Consider the following 21,661-nt stretch of genomic DNA (forward strand, 5'->3'; position numbering starts at 1 on the left):
GCTCCTGATATGATCCAGTAAAACAAAAGAAATCAATAAATAAAGCTTTCATTTTAGAAAATATTCATGTAAGTTTCATTAAAGCTCAAATACTGAAACTAAAAAGTTTCAGTCCCTAAAAGCAGCTCATCTTCTTACTAAAAAAAAGTTTAGTATGTACCCCTCAAGGTAATAGGAGAAACATCTGTTTTAAATGCAGATCACCCAACAACAGTAACTATAAAAGGAAAAAATTCCATCCCTCAACCCAATAGCTGGATGTACCATCTCAAATTTTATCTTCTGAAATATTTGCAGCATATCTCTGCAATTCATCCCTAACAGAATAGTTAATTAAACATTTTCATATACATAACAAAAAACAAGTCTGAAGCAGCAAGTTAGAACCATTTTCTTTACATGTTAATTATATACCTTAATTCTGAAAAATACCAGATTTTTTTTATTTATCTAATTAAAGCTTTTAAAAAAAATAATCACTAAAAACAGGGTAAGAAAAAGATCAAGATGAGAAAGTTTGTAATAAGACTATAAAAACCTGTTACAGAATACCCTTCATACAAAACAATGTGACATGACACAGCAGTATATGTCACCGTATCAACATCTCCAGATAGAACATCTGTTTAATCCTTTTCTGAATATTTTAGACTTTAAATCTCAAGTGAGTCACAATAAAAAACCGTGGCTCTTTCTTAGGAACATCCACTAAAAAAGAATGTAAAGCAGTCTTACTATTTTTAGACAGTACGTAGGAAGCAGATATTTTTCTCTTCAGAGATTTTTTTCCACTCCAGCTTTAATAAACATTATCACACCAATGAATATTTTTTTAACGTAAAAGAAATATGCTCACATTCATGTCTATCTGAAAACACCATAAACAGAAACAAAAGAAAGAGTGAATGTTAATTTCATACCTGCCTGAATTTTGCACGAGCCTCTTTCTCTTTCATTCTTCCATGTGCAACTAGGTAGTCAAATACTTCTCCTGACACGACAAGGACAAAACATCAGTCCTATTGCCCAGGTTTTATTCTTGACTGTCATGCACAATCAAATCATGCTTGAAAACAACCCCCTCACCCCCGTTCTTGAAGGGAAAGGAAATAGAAGCAGCCAGGAAAAATTCATTTTTACTGTTTGCATTGGATTTAATTTTTCAAATATATAATAGTCAAGAAATATAAAATGGAACCCTTCATACTGCAGCTTCTTCAATTTTAAAAATAAATTTACTTAAAAACACTGAAACAAAAGAAAATTTACTTCAATCATGGAAAATATTCACATTGCATATAAGACACAGTGGGAAACAGCTAGCGTCTTATGTACCAAATTTGTTTTGCATATCTCTAGTGGCTTCACTTAACAGTATCTGTATTGTCTTTCCCTTCTTGTTCTTTTTCTAATAGAGCTGCTCAAATGCCTTTCAGATCCTCATCTTTGCACTGTCTGATGAGCAGCCTGTCCTAGCTGGTTGCTAGCCCTGCGCTGGATTCCCCATTGACATGCTAAGGAGCTTCTCAAGCAGGTACCCACTATCGCTCATGCTCTTTATGACCCAGCAGGTGCCCTTTCCCGTGTTCCTTACTCCCATCCCCTGGCCCTGCCTCTCCCTGTGCTTTGGCACACATTTTCAAGATAAAGTGAGGGGCACCAGTGCTTGCCTAAATATAGCCAATAAATACCAAGTCAAGTTTTTGCCAGAATCAGAAGCAGATTATCTCCTGATATTCCAGCAGAAACCTCAGAACAGAAACTACCCTTAAGCACAAACCTAATAGTTTACAGAATGTGATGCAAGCAAGAATATCTGCCCTGGGAGGTCTGCTAGGACTGTTGCAAAGGCCGGATTGGAATAACCCATTAACCATAAAATCCTTAAATTGTTCATAGGCATGCAACTGGCATGGCTTTCCATATTTCAGTTTACCCTTAAAGCAGAAATAAGAATCCACTTACCCCCACTGGCATATTCCATTACCAAATACAATGTCTTTTCAGTTTCAATAACTTCAAATAATTTTACTGCAAGAAAAATGAATAAGGGAGAGATTGCAGCAGGGAGCAAAAGCACAGCACAAACAAAGATTATACTCACAAAGCGAGTATCATTTATGGCTAGTGATAACACTAAACCATACAAAAACTTTACATCCCTTAGGTTAGCAATCTTTTGAGGGAAAAAAAGCAAAATTAATTTCTTTATCATGTTTTATAAATAAAGCATATTAATTCACAATTTCCTCAGAAGTTTATGCACACTGTACAAACACGTTCATGCTGAAATTAGTGTTTAATTTGACACAGACAACTTTGAGACCATACAAACCTTCCCTGTTTCGCTAGTAAACTGCTCCCAGTTAGAAATCTGAAATTCTGACCAACTGAAAACTGAGTGGACACCAGTTAAGTCTGGAAGACTTTCCTCAGACTGTAATAGTAACCACTCATTTAAAACAAACATACCCCCCCACCACCACCCCCAAGAAAACAAAAAACAGCAGAAGGTAGGAATGCTGGAAAAGCAACAAACAATTCAAGGGATGAGAAGGGAGTGCCTAGCATGTAATAACTTGTATGCCTCGTCCATACCTTGTATGCAACAAGCCCTCTGGCCAATTCAGGACCATAAACTGTCTCTGGAACAAGACTGTCCAGCCCTCCTCAGCCAGAAGAATTGTCATCACAAAGTAGGGCCCTGAAGCTGTGGGGTAGGTGAAAGAACTAAAGCAGAAAGGGAAAATTACATACTTCGTAATTCTAATTTTCTGGAAATATCAGTCGGCGGGAGTCTTTCCTAGACTGAACTAATCGAGTTTTGCTACCTTCACCTAAGAAATTCATGCTTTTTGGCCTCAAAAGTAATTTCAATGGACAGAGGAGAGTTGGGGCCCACAACAGACCAGAGCGCTCAGCATCTCCTACTTTGTGTTAAGGCTTTCCTGAGGAGATACATGCTCAGTCCAGAGCAAAATTCTTGTTTCAAGCAGAGTCAATAAAGGAGGTTGGACAATGATGCATTTACTGAACACTCATTGTCCTATTATCTCAAAAAATTTTAACGAACAAAAGCATAGCTGTAAAGTATGTTCAAATAAAGCCAAAGAGTAAAATGTAAACAGTATAATAAAAAAAAGTTTGCAGAAATGCAGGGCTCCTACCAATATTGGGATGATTCAGTATCTTCATTATTCGTACTTCTCGAAACAACTGTCAAGGAAGCAAGACAATTTTCTTAAAGTGTGCTTATTAAGGAAAAGTTATTAAAAATATGCAATTTTAGATGGCAAAATGGAACAGCATAAGCCACAGAAAATAGCATTAGCATAAAATACAGATAAATATGGTGCAGTGAATGCCAGAAAATGTAATCTACATCTTACACATTATATAACAATAACCACTACGAACTACATATCAAAAAACAGACTAATTTTTAAGCTTTATACAAACAGACACAGATAACTTTTATAGCCCTTTCCAGAGTTTCACATTGACCAAAACCAACAGATTATTCACACAAGTTTTATCTCTTTGCTCTGATTTCTCTGGTGACACTGGCAAGTTCCGCTAACTACCCTGAATACATATAGAACTGTGGGTGCAAACAGAAGCTGTAGTACAACAAAAAAAGTTGAACACACAAATGTTAAAATGGAATTAGATACCAGGAATCCTGATGTCCCCCAGTCTTGCCACCACATAGAGGTGAACTGGGCAAGTTCACTTTTCTCACAACAGCGTATCCCCATTGCCAGATCTATTTACTGTGCTGCATGCTCTTTAGTCCCATACTGGACTGAAGTAGGATGCTGAAATGAAGGAAGAAAAGCTCCCTGGCTTCAGCATAATGCTTAGCATTTTGGAAACCTTGTAGTGCTATATCCTCCTTATAGAGAAACTTGGCTCAACACAGAAGTGTGTTGGTGCTGTTCTGCTTGTCTGATGCCTCAGAGGACATCACTCCCTCCATTTTCAAAATTAGTCCCATTTGTTCAGATGCTACCTTTGCAAAAGGGTACAACAACGCAAGCCAGAGACCGAACACCACCTCAAAGAGTAGCACTCTCATTTCTATTTTATGACAGCTGAGGCTACAAGCTAAGAGAAATTAAAATTCTTTTGCTTAGACACCACTGATTTTTTTTACTCCATTTGTGAAACCTAGTCATAACATTTCTGAAATTCTACATTTATTCTACAAGTTAAGGCTATAGAGCAACATATTTTTGAAATTCAGCTTTTGATCAAGTAATAGTATCGCAGTTCTACATTTACATTACTTAACTATTTCGAGCTAGTTACTATCCACTTGCCTTCTAATTGCCACTAAAACCATTTCAGAAGGAAGCAAAGACTAAAAAAGCATTTCTTTGAGAAAACATGAACAGTATGATGCAGTTTGGTTGTGTTCAAAATGTAACACGTGGGTATGTAATACTATGTACTAGAATTAACTTTAGCAAATATTCTCTTTTCCTCATAAAGCCAGTTATTCCCATGAAAAAAGCAACACAGCAGGCTGTTCTTTGTGCATTTTTTTTGCTTTTCTAAGTATTTGAATTTGTTGCACAAGAAGTTTCTCAACTAAATCAGTAACAGACAGAAGCTAAACCAATAGATGGTACAGCTTCAAACGAGCTTCTAAGCAGGTATGTGGAAAACCGCAATTCCTGCCAGAATATTGGAAAGATATTTCATCAACTTCACAGTATTAATCCTGGTATAAGAGTTACAGCAGTGAACGCACGTCTTCATAGCAGGATTAAAATATTAACACTTCTGTAAATAAGGTAATTTCAGATATAGAAAAAAGATCATTAAGAAACACAATTTTATATGTAATGTGAAGCGCATAGTAATGCGGGTGAAAGATGTGCATTACTCTATTCAATATTCTCACAGGACTTAGAAGTTCACTAATTGGTTTAAGATTCAAATTGATTTCAGTGACATAAAATTTTGTTCCACATAGTATGTAATTATTCCTTCCATAAAGGAAAAAACCTATCAGGAAATGGACATAAAAGTCTATTTTCCTCCAGACAGAACATTACTGACCTCTAGCCTGATGCAGATACTTTGTCATAAGAACGAAACATTTACTGGCTCCGGTTCTGAATAGAAGACACCACCAGGACCCAAAATATGGGCTTAGGTTTATCCCATACAAATGCCAATAAATTTTTTTGCAACATCTTGTACTATATATATCCTTTTGAATAGACATTTTTCAGAAAAGTGAAGCATATGTTCTCATACAAAAGCAGGTATGCAGTCTTGGTAGTCACCATGAGTATCTCAAGAGGAAGTAGTTAGTCTTGACCTTTTGAAAGAGAGCAGCTATTCTAAGGCAAATTCTAAATGAACTCAAAGTCACAAGGTGAATCTGGATATTTTCTTGCTGGTTAGTGGCTCTGAGGTGGTTATATTGTTTGTTTGGGGATTTTTACTCAAAGATACTTTTAATGTTGGTTGAAATGCGTTTGCATGCTTAGAGCAAGAACTGGACAAGGCCGAAGCAGCCAAAGTTATCTTAGGTAATGCTCATCCACACAAATCACATCAAGCATAAGTTGAATGGAAACTGGCTAGTTTATTTTACAGCAGAATGGTGCCAGCCTCCCTATAAACATATGAAAGCAGGAAAAAAGAGAAACCAGCACAGTAAGAACTAAAATAGTTGAAATCTTGGAATCTACCAGCAGGTACCTGCTGACTAAATGGCTTGCTCTGAGAAAAAGGTTAAAAAACCCTAAGTGGTTGTACTCCCTACAAAACTCCTCTCCCAACTGCCTACCCACTACTGAAACTCAAGCACAAAGGTTGCCTTCTTCATCAGGAGATCGGCATTCCCCTGAAAGTCTATGTTTTGCAGTTGTTATTGGCTTCTGACAGGTTTCTAGCAGTTGTTTACTGGGAAACTGATGTTTTCAGGCCTTTTTCTGAAATAACTCAGGTACAGGCATCTTGCAAATTAGGCAGATGTAACTTACATATTTTATAATACTGCTACATAACTAAGTCAAGCAGCTTTGCTAAAGCTGCTTGGCATGACAGGTATCTTCCAGCCCAGGAAGGCTGGAAGAAAGAAATTGTTTGAAAGACTGGAAGAACTTAAATAATTGAACAGCACTGTGTAGAGACCACAAACACAGCCAAGCTTTGTGGCTACACCTTGTGTAGTTCCTGGCCCGTACAGTCCCAGGGAACACTTATGGGTCTCTCAAATGCAGAGCGGGGAGAAAGAGCAGGCAACCTTATTTTAATACAGACGTTCAAAACAGCAGAGAGGGATGGCATGGAAGTTGGGCAAATAAACTGTTCTCTGGAGTCCTGGTGTATATTCAGGATTTTATCTGGTCCAGTGTAAATGCATATTTATACAAATTAAGAAAATGCCATTGTTCACTCCTCCAATTTTCTCTCACAAGAGAGGAACAATCTAGAAAATCTCTGAACAATGGATAACACTTGACTAAAAAAGCATTAACAGTATTCAGGTATCAGGGTGCATTATTTTACATTGCAAGTCTGCATTCCATGAAGCACTACTTTGAAATATATCTCCCCCCTCATCCCCATTTCCCCTTGCAGAAGTTTGCTGGTCATTAACACTACTTATGTCAATGTGTTTATAAATAGATATTTGTAAACAATAGCCACTACACCCCCTCAACAACACCCAGAATACCTCTATATGCAAAGGACGAGATGTATTAAAGCAACAAGGCCATAATTATTTCCCACAAAGCCAATTTTGTTAATTTTATAGAAGTTTGGAGAGAACAGAGAGATCAGTTCTCCTTTTGCGACAAGGCGAGCTTCAGGATTATATAATGCTCTGTTTTACTGATAAAAAATAGCGCCTTCAGAATTCACGCACATCTCTCTTTTCTTGAGCAGCAGTGTACTGCTCTCTCAGAAGGTGTAAGTGCTCCCTGACTTCTCTCCCCCCACCCCACCGCTCTTCTTAACAAAGTGCTACCATCCAAAAAAGCTCCTGAACAAGTATCTCCTTGTTGCAAACAGCTCACAGCCTGTAAGCTTTAAGTTTACTGTAGCTACTGTACTGTAACTTCACTTACAGTGGACACCCAGCACCATACTCAATTTGTGGACCTTGTACCTATGGAAATGGCACAAGGCTTGAAAATTCGACCCCTGCTTTTCCAGTTCATTTTTCAGGGCAGACTGCAGAAAGTGCAAATATCTTCCCTCATGCCATTGCTAACACTTCTACTTGCTGTCAGGTTAACATCTACGTTTAAGATTTACTACTTTAAGTCACTACAATCAAACTAAAAATCTTCAGTTAACCAACGATTTTTCTTGCTTTAAAATGTGTTTGAATGCTTCTCTAGTTTCTAAATCATTACTGAAAAGGGATATTGCAAAAAAGCATAGCTTTCAACAGGTAACACATTGAAATCTTCTACTACCTCTTTACCTCTGTTCTGCTTTTCTTAACAACAGAGAGAACCTGAGTTTGAGGCTTTAGATATATTTAAAGAATAAAAAGAAGCCCACTGACCTCTAAAACAGGAAAATCTGAAATGCCACTTACTAATCAAAACTATTAAAGAAGTACCTTCTGCTCCACTAGCAGTTTGCAGAAGAGCAGGAGAATGCTATTTCAGAAACATCCTAGTGAAGCCAGTACAAGACGACATTTCCAGTGTAGCAGACATGCAGAAAATAGAACGGCTATTTTGAAAGAAATTATAGTTATGATGAAACCCAAATACTTATATTTGGGAACAAATTACAATCATGACAGTGGAAAAAGCTAAGTCAGTACAGCATGTTACTATCAAGACAGCAAGTTCACAAAAAAAGCCAGCCCCGTCTTCTAAACAGGTGCTCACTAAGGTGGGAACCACGTACTGAACAAACTGAAAACAAAAGGCAGAGCCCTTAATTCAACATTGCTTATCTATTTGAAGAGGTAGAGGTCCTGAAGCAAGAAGTATATTATAAAACTTAAGACCATCACATCACATGCACAAGGATGCAAAATAAAAAATTCACAAGGTCAGCTTACTTCTGTCATCTCTCCCAGCTTAAGTTAAAATAACTATGCCTGCAGAGTACCCTGCCCATACAATATGGCATAAATAACACTGGAGAGTGGCAAAAAACAAACTAAACACTTTCTCTGCTTTCATACCTGTGACTAACTACAGACCCAGCTTGTATGACGCTTCCAGCAACTGAAGTACAAGCTCAAATATTTCTGTCTGCAAAACAGAACAGTGCCTAAGAAGAGCTATGATGCCTCAGTTATTTTTACTTAAACTAGGTCAGTACTAAATATTAAAGCGAAACCTACTTGCACTTGGTATCCTTTATATTACACTGAGTGAAAAAGGAAAAAGACAAGGTCATTCACAAGACCAGAGATCGCTACATATTTCTCTTATTTGATTAATAATGTATGTAAAAAATGATTGAAGGCCTAAAAGTTTTGCTGATCTGCATACAGTCTAGCAGCTTTGAAGTTCCAGAGACTGACCTCTCTACTCTGCTCATTTAGATGGGTTCAAACTCAGGAGTGGTATTTTTGTTGCAGAAACTTACTATAGTATTTCTCTAAAAGCATTAATTAGAAAAGTGCCTGTTCCTATTAAGGCAGTACTACTATCACCACTTCCCTTTCCCAACATCACCTCTTGAAGAAAAATTGACTGAACAGTCCTACGGTACAACCCTAATGATAAAATTACAAAAATTCACATTACAATCACACTATATAGTAAAGAATCACAAACTCATATAAGAGTTCAGTGCAAAAATTAAAATAAAGATGACTGTGAAGCATAGAGATTTCATAGAACAAGATTTTAAAAAAATTATTTACAATACACAAATGACATATCAAAATAGTAACAGAACGAATTCTAAGCATGCTGATGAACTACCCTCCCACTCCTATTTGCTTTAAAAACCTACAGTCGCTTCAGTGACTGTGCAAAAACTGTGGTTAAGCTTACTTAAAGCTTTCAGGGAATCAATATTCTGTTTCACTCAAAATTCTCAGAAAATTGGAGGAAGCTGAAGACCTTTAGAGCTTCAGAACAAAGATTCCCACCCCCCCACCCCCCGAACGTGACAATCAAGATGTTAGAAGGAAAATTTTATGCCAACAAATTATGACACTTCCCAGTATAAACAGAAGATGCATGGGATAAATATTTCTAGAAGTTATTGTGGCTAAATCACTAAATCCAACTTCAGTCTTTAATTCTGCTATAAACTGCTTCTAACTGTATCTAAAAATGTTTCTCTTGTTATTAGCTTCCCCCTCAGAAAAGACAAGTAACTGCAGCAATGTTCTATTATATAAATATATTGTGTGCTACTTGTGCAGTGTGACAGCATCTTGTGTAGGCTATAAAAATTTCATTTACACTTGGAATGATTTTTTTTAATCGATTATGGAATATTTTTGTGTGAAACACAACTTACATATCATTAAAGCAATGATCCCAGAATAAGTTTCTCATGCTTAGTTTTCTAGGAAGTTTTTTACCCTCCCATTGCTCAACAATGAGACAAACTCACCTAGCTCTCCTAGCATACCAAGCTAGGTAGGAAACAAGCTATGTGAGCAGCACAGGATTTCCCCAATATGCTCTGTCATGTACTGCCTCTGTAGGTCTCTCTTTGCTAGCTCAAATATTAGCAAAGAGATTTCCTTAATACAGAATATAGGACTTATGGATAGCACAGCTTTTGCATGGACTCTGCACAGGAGTTTGAATTAAAAAAAAAAAAATCACAAAGAACCCATACTCAAACAAAAATACTACAGAAGAGAAATTAAAGCAAATAAATAAGAGTTAAAAGAAATAAAGAAAAAAGAAATTAGAGCAAAGTTGTTTATAACTCCCCATAACAAAAGTTACACAATAAAATAAATGTAACAGCATCCACAGATAAAAGAACAGCAGTAAGCCTTTGCCTCTTTCTCTCATTCCTACAGATACAGACAGCAGCAGTCTAGTATTTATAAACAAAAAATATCCCAAATTTTTATAATGGACAACCTCCATTATGACAAATCAACATTTCTGTGCTTCAGCCAAAACCAAACGTATGTACAAATAGTGAAAAACCCCAAACCAAACAAAAACCCCCAGGGGTTTGTTAAAACACTTATCACAATGGTTATGAGGGACTTCTGAATTTCTATCTACAGGCACAAGCACACACGAATGTTCTGATTACATTCAGTCATTTCGTCAGTTCTATACATAAAAAGTAATTGCCAAAGGTCCCTTATGTTTAAGAAATTTTATTAAAGTTGAAACAATGTTAAAACAAAGGTAACCCCCCGCCCAACCATTAAAGCCATAAAAATTGGCACTCTTATAAATCCACAAAACCCACTTCCTACATTAAAGAGAAAATCCAAGAAAAATACTGTCCTTTACAGCATTACATCTCAGTTTATTAGATTGACAAATTATTTGTGTACCTAATTAGATATAAATTTTATCATCAGCAATGGATAAGGAGAAGGAAGAGCAAATGGATAAGGAAGACGAAAGAGCAAGTAAGCAATGTTTATATAGGAACTACATAGAGTAACTACCCTCAGCCAAATGGCACATGCACATTATAGCAAAGACAGCAGGATACCACTGTCTGCCAAGGTCATACATACACAAAGGTGTTTGTTTAGCAAGATAACGGGACCAGATATTTTTGTCAAGTAAATAAGAGATCACAGTTCAACTATTTATAGAATTTCAGATGTTATGGTATATTCTTACCTTTTGCAGACTAGTAGGGTTTAGCTGGGTTTTATCTATTATTTTCACAGCAACCTTGGGAAAAAACAACCAACCGTGGATTATTAAACTCAAAAATGTTTGAACAAAAACATATTGCACCTCTGTGAGCAAAAGCGTAGATTTGCCTGTAAGACATGCATATGTGTCTGCTTTTGTGCATTTCATCAAGCAAAATTTCTCACCTATTAAGACCTACCAGCAGAATTTTGCCACCAGATGGTACCACCACAGAGTCAGTTTTGTACTTCTGTCAGTGTTTGGACAGAGCAATGTGATTCCGTCCACTGTAAAACCAGGCCCTCCAAACATGAGATCTATCTATCAATAGATTTCAATATCAAGGATCTATGAATACATTATCAACATCAATAAAATCTATATATCAATAGATTTCTCTTTGGTTTTGGAAAATGCTTGGGGATGAATGCACCCCCCTCCCAGCCCCCAAAAACCCCTGAATGCGCAACAAACTTTTTGATCTCTTCACCAAAAGGTTACATTTTTAAAAAAACAGGGTTAGCGGTTAGAGGGAAAGAGCCTGGGCACCTCAGGTAACTTTTCTTATATCCTGAAACAGCCTCTCTGCGTCTTCCTTTATGATGACAAAAAAAGCGTTTTTTTTTTTTTCTATTCAGGAGAGAAAGGTAAAAGAATAGCAGAAATACTTATTATAAAGATAGTCAAAGAGAATATAAAACACTGTCGGCCTTTTTTTCTTTTTAAAGGCTTACCTCTCTTCCAGTAAGCACATGCCTTGCCAGTTTCACTTTGGCAAAATTTCCTTTTCCTATTGTTTTCAGTAAGCGATAATTTCCAATGTGAGGATGCTCTTCATTGGTAGATGTAATGGAGTTTCTACATCGGGGGATGTTTTGTCTGCTACTTGACTTGATAGGCTGGACATGTGGTTCAGTGTATCCATCCACAGAGGTATGCTGGAAAGCAGATAAAATAGTTGGGAATTTAGCTACTTGGATTTTACACAGTTGCAGCAGAATAGACTAAAAGCGTAAAAAGGTGTAGAGGGGAGTAATTTATTTCCTTTGCAAGTATAACTGATAACTTTGGATGGTAGCTTAAGCAGAACATGCTGTCTTTTGGAAGAGTTTGATGCATGTCTCAAGAAAAAAGTCTGCAGGAAGATTTTACCAGCTCCAAAAGTAAAACTAGAGACACCTAGGCAGTAACCAACAAACCATTACAGACTTTTTTAAAAATACAAAAGTATGACTAACTACACACGACATCACTACGCTGCAAATAAACTTGCCTAATCGTAACAACATTTAGTCTTTTAAAAATACATAGTAAAAAAAAAAATTTGTGTTTTGGCATACTTGGAAACAAGGTTTCAATTATTTTTTTCTTAACTTTCTTCATCTCAAATAACATTATGACAAAAATATTTTTGAAGTAAGCTTTGTTTCCCAAGCCTGTTTGCATCTTTTAAAGTGAGAACTTCTATGACTTACAAGTAACGAGCAATATTATTTCTAAAAAAATGATGTAGAATCTATTCTTAAAAAGAAAACTCCATGGTACCTCATAAATATATTTTAAATCTCAGAAAGTCTCAAGAACTAAAAGGATGTTATTTTTAATGCATGCCAACACATCATCCCACATTAAATGTTAGTCACTGAAATCTGCGTGCTTCTGTACTCTCTAACTTCCAAGTATATAAGGGGCAAGATACAGATGGGGCTTGGAAACGTTCCAAGGAGAAACCAAACTAACAGATGATGTCCAAGGGGTGTTAAGCATTTCAGTATTTCTAACACTTTCTAACATTACCTGTTAAACATTTGTATCCATTTGCCACTAAAATTTAGCCTCTAATCTTTTAAGTTACAGATTTTAAGGCAGGCAAATACTGTAGGTAGAAACAGTGTTTTCTCAGACCAGTTTTCAGATTTTGCAACAGAAAGGCATGCTTACTCCCTGCTTACTCAGTTTCTGCTAAGCATAAAGCACAAACAGAACTCGAGACACCTTAATATTTTCTCATTATTCACTGCTTCAATCAAAAAGTCTTTACAGACCAAAGTTTTCTACATCTTTGACCTTAAGCTGAAAGCAGAGTCAGAATGCAGCAGGAAGCTTCACTGTTTCTCCCAATACCCAACCTAACATTGGCCTATGCTAATCTCACCTGTCATTCCTTATACAAGTAATTATTTTCTTATTCAAAATGGAATTTAAAAAAGTGCTTCCAGCTTCAGTGTGTGCATTTATTATAGACTGGAATCAAACCCCTCCTGTGTAAACACCCAGGCTTACAATTAGTCCCATTGAGCCAAGCAGAGTTATTTGGGGACATAAGTACTAGTAAAATTGGGAAAACTAGCAAACAGCTGCAACGCAACCGGAAAAAACAAGGAGTATACCACAACCAGAATGTTCTTTCCAAATGTAGCACAACTCTGCTTACATCACCTCCAGCATTATTAATTATTCACTATGGCCAGGAGAATGGTCCTAAATATAATTTTCTGTTTGTCTTCTCATTAACTGAGTCTCTCTGCAAAATACTACTATATCACCACTGCTAAACTTTTTTCCAAATTACTGCAGAACCAAGCAGGCCAGGCGTGTTTAGATTCTGTATATCAGACAAATTTATTCAACCATGAAATAACATGTTAGCAATAGTATTTATCCTTTAGAAGCACGTAATTAAAATACTTTCTGTGGACTTGGGAAGAGAGGATCAGAAGGACAGCTCCAGGCAAAGAGGCCTTGAAACATTCCTTCAACATCGGACACTAGTCCTACAAGCAATAAACCACAGCCCAAATAAAAGTCTTGCTTAAGAAAACACCCCGCAAGAACAGTATTTGTATGGTGCTAGTAATGAATATTATAGCCATACCTAGAACTCTGTCCAGAGCTACAGCACTATGCTATACAAGCAATTTTTAAAAGTCTTCGAGCCTGTTTATGCACACAATTAGATCTTCACTACTTGAAATACAATGCCTACCAGAAGCATTAGCAACCCTAGTATCAGTTGCCAATTTCACGTGTTTCATAGGATTAGGCTGCTTCCAGTAGGTACTTGAAGGGATCTTTTAGACAAGCAGCTGGATAGGCAAGCAAAACCAATGCCACAGGCAAAGCGAAAGATGGCTTCAGAGGACAGATCATTTTAATGCAGATTTAACATGGAAATCATAATGACAATATGACAACCCAGAACCAAATCTGAAGAGGCCAAAAAAACCACCACAACAAAACAACCAAAAAACAAGTAACAAGGTTCATGGTCATGACGATTCTGGATTTTTGTGACAGAAACACTGAGCTCCTCCAGATAGTTTCTTAATTATTCCCTCGTAGACAGATTATTTTCAGAGTCAACCCTTCACCCCAGCTATGCCCAACGGTTACAGAAAACATGCGTGAAGAAGGTCGAATTTCTTTCTTTGTGAGCCACATTATATATATATGTGTGTAATTTTTTATTTGAACAGCACTGGATAAAATTCATATTAAGTCTTGCAATAGGCTTCTCTCTTGCACATTAACAGCTTGCTATTGTTGGAAAGTACAGAAGAATTTAAACTAGTAACTCATCAACTTCTAGAAATCAGCATTCAAGGAAATCAAAACATAACAAGGTTAAGATGTTGGAAAAAAACCCCAAAGAAACCTCAAACAATCAAGTTAAGTCAAATAACATCAACTCAGAGATTATTTCCAAACAATGCTAAAGCTGAATTCTTCAGCAGCAATGCAATATCCACACACTGTCTAGAAAGACTGGCTATGTAGTTTTACGATCTTTCTGGTCCATTAGAATACGTTCATTCATTATGCATCAGCTATTATGTGGCTGTTTAAAAATGCCATTTCAGAAGAACAATCTCTAAATTCTGAGAAATTTTTCCGGGTACTGGTAACAAGGGGACTGTCAAAAACCACCACTACCCTTGAAGTTCACTGCCATCTAAAAAACAATTCCAGCTAACAAGCTGCATTTCCTACATAGGATTTTAATTAGGATTCTGATAATTCTCTAGATACCTTGATAATATATCCTTTTTATATATATATATATATACACACACACATCTATGTCTCTCTCTAAAATGTAGTGGGAAACACTACCTTATAGTACATCATAAACATGACTCCCTTTATGTTCAGTTTATGTCAGTGTTAAATAAAATGTTTAGAAGTCAACACAAAATTAGATGTTTCTTAAAATAAAACACAATGTTAAACACAAAAGATGCAGCAGTAACAAAAGTTTAGAGCTGAAACAGTGTATTAGAGCAGCCATTTAGGTATTTTGCACATTAGTCAAGCCTTTAAAACAAACAAGAAAAAAACCCATGCAAACCAAAACCCACCACCTTTTCAGAAATCTCAAACTCTAGAATTCAATTTTAGATTGCAACTGAAGAGAGCTCAATTAACACTTATTACTCCTAACTAGATTTGTTTCATGACACGTTGCATTAAAATTATTACAGAAAGTCAATGGCACTAAAAATCACAAGAGTTAACCTGACCCATCACTTCCCCAAGACTCAAAACTATTCTTTTCCTAGTTTACCCATGGCAGCTTTGCAAAAGCAAGATGACACGACCAGACACATTTATCTTTGAGAAAGTGCAGAAGAACTGACCCCACCAAGTAGATACAAAGCGTGTACTCCAGTACTTTACTTATTCAGCATCCTTTAGCCACTTAGCTTGCCACTGGGGTAGTGTTGTCATGGCTTATATGCTGTAAATAAACTTACATCACTGCATATATTAACTGCGCTTACAGCTTAGTCTTAAAAAGTCCCCAAAACTACTCCAGCCACCAAACCACAGTGTCTTTCTCAATCAAACACTACAGGCCTCTAGAGCCCTTCTGAGTGACAGGGTAACTTCCACACATTGGTCTCCCTACAAATACACCTCACTTGATTAAGCAAACATCTTGGACCTGAATTTTCCTCTTCTTGAATTACTGCAAGGCAAATTCCTTGGTACAGTCAGACCATGGAAGCAAAGTACGCACACGTGATGCTAGAGAAGGCACATCATCACATTTCCTCTATCAATATTATCTCCTGTTCTGAATTTAGGTTTCTTGCAGCCAATTTTTATATTCATAACTCCAAACATTTTCAAGCATGTGCCATACACATGAGCATTTGTAACAGCTGTCATATTTTGCAAGGTAATCAAAATAGCTAGCCCAGACAGAGTGAGTCTGAAGGGTTTAGAAGACCATCTTCTAAGCAGCTCTGATCTGCCACAACTTTGATTCACAATACAGGGGAAGAAAAGGGGAGAAAGATGAAAAGTAGTGTCCTAGATATCCAGCTGCTTTTGTGTTTTAACTGCTTGCTGTCTATAACTATTCCTTCAGGACTTATGAGCTGCTAGCAAACCATCTCAAGCAAGTCTCTTTTGATGAAACAACAAAGAAACCAAACTAGAAGAGTCCAGTTTTTTGAAAGATCTTGGTAAACCTCAATGTAGAAACCAGAGATGTTCAGATCAGCTTCTTCTACATCACATATCAAGAGGTCCAGATTTACAGGTATTAAGTGTGCTGCAACTCTGAACTGCACAAGATGATAGTACCTGATCCATCAGCTACTGCCAGAACAAGGGGATTCACTCCTCTTGCAGGTAAACCTCACATTTGCACAAAATCACAGCTTACTCTTGCCATGTGCACCAGTCACATCATACTGCAATTACTAAAGCACCTCTGATCTCAATCAAAGCATTAATATAGCACTATATACTCCGATTTTTCATACCTTTTGGACATATATGAAAGTGCTTTGGAGGGGACAATTAAAAAGACTGAATGTGTGTATATGCACACAATTCTTTCCATAATTTCTTATCAGCAATTAAATGCATACTAGATTGGGAATGCATGATAGTATTAAAAACAAACAAACAAAAAACACAAAAAAAAAGAAACCAAAAAAGCCCCAAACCAACAATCCCAAAGCAGTCAACCTACACCACCAAAACAGGATAACAGAAAAACTCAGAAAAGCTCAGAAAAACCCAAGAAACAAATAAACAAAACACAATAAGAGAAAAAGTATATACAAATTTAAAATCAGATACCAAGGTCAATGCATGGCAAAGACAGGAGAGAATCAGACAAAATTGTCAAAAGTTTGTCTTTAACTTGTACCCAATACCCTGAGCTGGCTCCCATAGGCTTTCCAGAGTGCACAAAGAAAATAATCAAACACATGCATCTGCATCTTTCTGTTTCTATCAGATTTACATAATATGTAGGAATTCCAGGCATGAACTTTTGAAAGAGCTTGAAGCTATTAGCAATAAGAAACAATGATTTTGAATAAAGCTGGCCTCAGTCAAGCATATGGAAACATTTCGTTAACTGATGCTGTAACTCTGAAAAGCATTTTAGATGAACCTTTTTTTAAAAAAAATCCAAACTACAAGCATAGAGTACAGTCTAATGTACCAAGTAAGATACTAAATAAAATAACTTCCCCTTATTCTTTGTGTCTCTTTCCTTTTCTTTCCAACTGTAATATTCCGTATTTCAAAAAAAACAACTTCAAATCTAATAGTAAAATCTTTCTATTGCAAGGTGAAGTACAATCCCTTAATGTCGTTACACAATAAAGATTCCTTCCCAAAAGCATATATATATGCTGGTGATAGGTAAACTTATGCTGAGCATTGAATAAATTTTATCCTGTGCTTGTTACTATGGTATCTAAGCCCCTTAGAAGTTTTGGTAGGTTTTTTTGTTTTGTTTGATTGTTTTTTCAAGTGCTCAATGTATCTTTGTGAGACACATCAGAAATAAGCTTGCCAACTTCCAGACAGAATTGTTTTTCTAATCACAAACTATACAGGACACAATGTTTATAAATCTGTACTTGAAGCCACTCAGGATAGAAAACAGCCCACCATCCACCAGTGCGCTGCATACGCAGCTAACTGACGGATTTTAGCAGTTCGTACACAAGGTTCTTCAGAATACTGGTAATTTTCATATGGTGATGCTAACCTGTCATAAATCCTGTCCATGTTATCATAAGCTTGCTCCCAGTTTGTTTTTTTTTTTTTTTATTTTTTAAACAGTGTCATATGGAAGGGTGGAGTTCATTATCACATGGAATCATTTTTTATTTAAAGGATTAAAAAAAAAAAAAAAAAGCACCAGTCCTCCCCTGGGAAGTCAGTCAAAACATTTTAGAAAAACAAGTACCTTCACAGCATTAAATCAGGTCTTGTAACCTGAACTCAGCTAACACGTTTCCTCCTCGCCCTGGGCCTAAAGCCTCAGCCCGGCCAGGCGCGCAGGTGCAGAAGAACAGGACCTTCCTGTCTTTGTTCCATTTCGCTCAGAATTGGCGCAGTTATTTCAACCTGGCACTTTCCCTCCTGACTCATCCCTAACATACAAACAATATTTTCCAGGGCTAATTCAGGACAGTCAGCCCATATCATCTCCATTAATTGCTACAACAAAATTGAACCCTCCCCATAGCCCCAGTGAATATTGAGACAAGCCAGCTAGAAGCTGCTGCAGTAAACCACAGGTAGAACCGAGGCAGACGGAGAGTTTTTCCTAAAATCCTTCTACATTTACATATTTTTATTTGTCATTTGGTATAGTACCATAAGCTACAGCCAACCCTACCAAGCAAAAGAGTAAAACATTTCCTATCCTGTCAAAACAAAGTGGTTAATATCCCTCACCTGTAAAACCTAACATGAACCCATGTTTTTGAAGAAAACCACTTATGGGAGGGGGAAGGAAGGAGAAAGGCTATTCCTGCTGCAGCCTCCCGAACACATTTAAACACTGCCCGACACACAGAGAGCTCTTTCAACATTCCTTGCCAGCCATTGCTCTTTCTTCAGGAGCTGATCAATTTGACCTCACCGGTCTTTTTTGACTTATTTCATGAGATCTTCAAACCTGCTGGCACAGAGCTCCTGGGGAGGGTTCCCAGCTCACCCAGGACATCTTGCCAGCACCTGGAGACGCAGGCAGCTACAGGGCACTGCTGCTGAATGCCACGGCACTCACAGTTTGCTCAAAAACCCTCAGTAAAACAAAAAGAAAATGAAATGCTCATGTTGATTGTTAACTGAACTAACCAAACAAGAACAGGAACACACCCAGAAAGCGAAACTTCTGGCAAAGGAAACTGGCAGCAGTTTTTATTGCCCTTATAAATGATGCAGCCAGGTCACTTTTCAAGCGGCCTGATGAAAGGCAGGAGAAGAGAGACATGAAACAACTTACAGTTCAGGATCATGTCAGGCACATGGAGCTTCTCAAGTGTTTGCAGGACTACAAGAAGTGGAAAATGCTTTAATATTGAACTTCAAAACCGAGGGGAAAGGGCTACAGCCCGGAGGCTACAATCTGGAAGACTGAGGCTTTTCTCCAGATGAGAAGAATGGCAGCAAGAGGCAAGGTTTACTCACAAAAGAGCGACTAGATTATAGAGCTAAGTGTCTCTCATACTCATGATCAAACAAGCAGTCTTCTGGGCCAGCTGAGGTTTCTTCTACAGAAGGAAAACATACATGCAGCTAATTGGGACCAGGCTCTGAATCCTAACTCATTCTTTCTCTCAAAGGTTATGAAATAGGAAATTTTTCCTTGCCCATTGCATACCTAAAACAGCTCTGGAAGAGTCCACATGTGGCACATTGGCTGCTGAAGCTGACCCAACACTCCTTACATGCCTTCACCCACTTACAACCGCACTACCACTGGTGCAGCGGGATGGAGAGCCAACACAGGGAGCCAAGGCCGACAAAACCTAGCAACTCTCTCCCTGAGTGCATGCACACCCAGATGGTTTCTCAAGTGTCAGCACAGGCCCAAGGAGAAAGCGGAACGCCCAGCCTGGGGAAGATCAGGCCACAGCAGCTCCGTGTTAAGCTCTTGTGGAACTACACCATCAGGACAGGAACAACAGCAAAAAGAAAATTGATCACACCACTTTTCTTGATAATCCAGAGGCAAATCAACACCAGTAGTGAAACTTTACCTAGGAGATACTTGCTCCCACTCTACAACAAGGTAGAAAACCAGAACTGTGGAAAAAAAACCACACCCCCAAAAAAACCCAGCCCCCAAACAAATAAGTTGACTTGCTTATTTCTGTTGTTTACCTGCACTGGCTGTGTAAGACAGAAGAGCAGCTTACGAAGCTACCATTTAGGAGTGACATGCATGGGCAAAGCGCCCTTAACATTTCTTTAGCAAGCTGGACAGCATTTCTAAAGTCTTCCATCCCCATTACTGGATTCATCCAATAGATCCAGTGACAAATCCATCAAGAGAGATCACCATCTTATTTTGAAGACTATTTTACCTCAAGGTCTTATTAGCTTTCTGAAGTAAAGCCTGCTTCTAAAAAGTGATGAGATGACCAATTAAAATATCCAACCTGATGGCAATACATACTAATTGATGCACACATGTCCTAGAAAATAAATTGGAGGGCAACGCAGGCCTCTGATGTTTCAGGATTGCATCAAGTTATGTTTCAAATGAAATTACCCAATATTCAGAAGGATTTTTGTGATATTCTTTTGAGACATACCTTTTAGGGATCTTAAAAACCTAATTTAAAGGGTACAGAGACTCATCTTAAATGTTTCCCTTCATACAATACAGTATACAACACAAATGCATCTAGAAGTAGTTGGGGAGCCAGTTCACCTTGAGAATTAGAAGAGGAAAAAATTGCATGGACCTACAGGAGATTAACAGGGCCTATTTCATGCCCTTCCACAGCAGCTGCAGCCTTCCAGGGAGGAGCAGGGAATCCTTCCCGACCTGGAGAGCACTTTCATGGCCTCTTGCACTAGAGCATAATAGCTTAGTTTCTTCAGTTTCAAGGCCTGATAGTATTTTCTGGTCCCTCTCTCTGCAGCAAGGCCTTCTGATGTCATTAACAAGTCTTGCCTCAGAGGACTTAAGTGCAGAGTGCCTACTGGACCCCATCTGCCAAGGAGACGTAGTTTTATTAAGCCAGGGTTTAATCAGAGTAAGCATTCTGCAGACATATTTTTTTCATAAGCATGGATACAAAGGTTAACTTTCTGATGAGTAATGCATATTTTGGCACAGGATAACCAGCTGCCTTCCTAAGAGGAGGAAGCACCTCAGATGGCATAGGACACTTCTACCAACGAGCCTGCACTCGAGCAGCATTCAGCTACAATGATTTTGTCTACCAAGAAGAATCTAGCAGAGTCTGATCTGATGGTAGGAGCTGCAGATGAAGTTATAAGGACACAACTAAACTTAGTTGGTCTTCTGAAAGAGTAAAGCATGTTTTACATATAGAGCAAGATTATGATGATGTGTCAAAGCCAGCGGGTGTAGAGGTACACAGTGAACTCAAACAAAAAAAAAAAAACAAAGCAAAATGAAGACAGTCTTCTGCTGAGGGTGCTCTGCCCCATTTTTTATAAGTGTTAATTAACAGATCAAATAAAATGTCCTCAGTTGGGCTGTAGTAACTATTTACTTTTATGTGGATAATGCTACACCACATTTCAACTTAGCAAATACACTCCCAACCTTGCACAGATTTATGCTTGACTTAAAGCTGTCCAAATACTGTATGCCCCTTGGACCAGCTCATATCTTATGATCAAAGAGTGCGCTCTATACAGAGCTTAGACTACAATCTCCTCAGAGCCCCTCATTTCTAAACACATGCAACCACCTATTTTAACCTTTGGGCTTCAATTCTTTATTTACGATCACAATCTATGTATGATAATTTATGATCACAAACTATCACAGTATAGCATTTCACAAATATATGCAACTAGGAAGCTATATTGAAAAAAAGGAACAACAAAAA

General features: G+C 37.6%; 1 protein-coding gene across 17 annotated transcripts in view; it reads right to left on the bottom strand.

The window, feature by feature from the left end:
- MARK1 (microtubule affinity regulating kinase 1) overlaps positions 1 to 21,661 on the bottom strand; it is a 60,568-nt gene that overhangs the window by 26,062 nt on the left and 12,845 nt on the right. For 14 of the 17 annotated variants that reach the window (XM_075088835.1, XM_075088833.1, XM_075088828.1 and 11 more), the window contains exons 2-6: positions 11,537 to 11,740; positions 10,785 to 10,838; positions 3,168 to 3,216; positions 1,966 to 2,031; positions 921 to 991 (exon numbers count right to left, since the gene is read on the bottom strand). In XM_075088835.1, the coding sequence (XP_074944936.1) occupies positions 921 to 991; positions 1,966 to 2,031; positions 3,168 to 3,216; positions 10,785 to 10,838; positions 11,537 to 11,740 (444 nt within the window). Of the gene's footprint in view, positions 1 to 920; positions 992 to 1,965; positions 2,032 to 2,598; positions 2,731 to 3,167; positions 3,217 to 10,784; positions 10,839 to 11,536; positions 11,741 to 21,661 lie in introns of those variants that run through there. The other 3 variants (XR_012659844.1, XR_012659845.1, XM_075088836.1) reach the window with 2 other exon arrangements.

This window comes from Phalacrocorax aristotelis, chromosome 3, assembly GCF_949628215.1.
Source record: "Phalacrocorax aristotelis chromosome 3, bGulAri2.1, whole genome shotgun sequence".
In the NCBI taxonomy this organism is placed as follows: domain Eukaryota; kingdom Metazoa; phylum Chordata; class Aves; order Suliformes; family Phalacrocoracidae; genus Phalacrocorax; species Phalacrocorax aristotelis.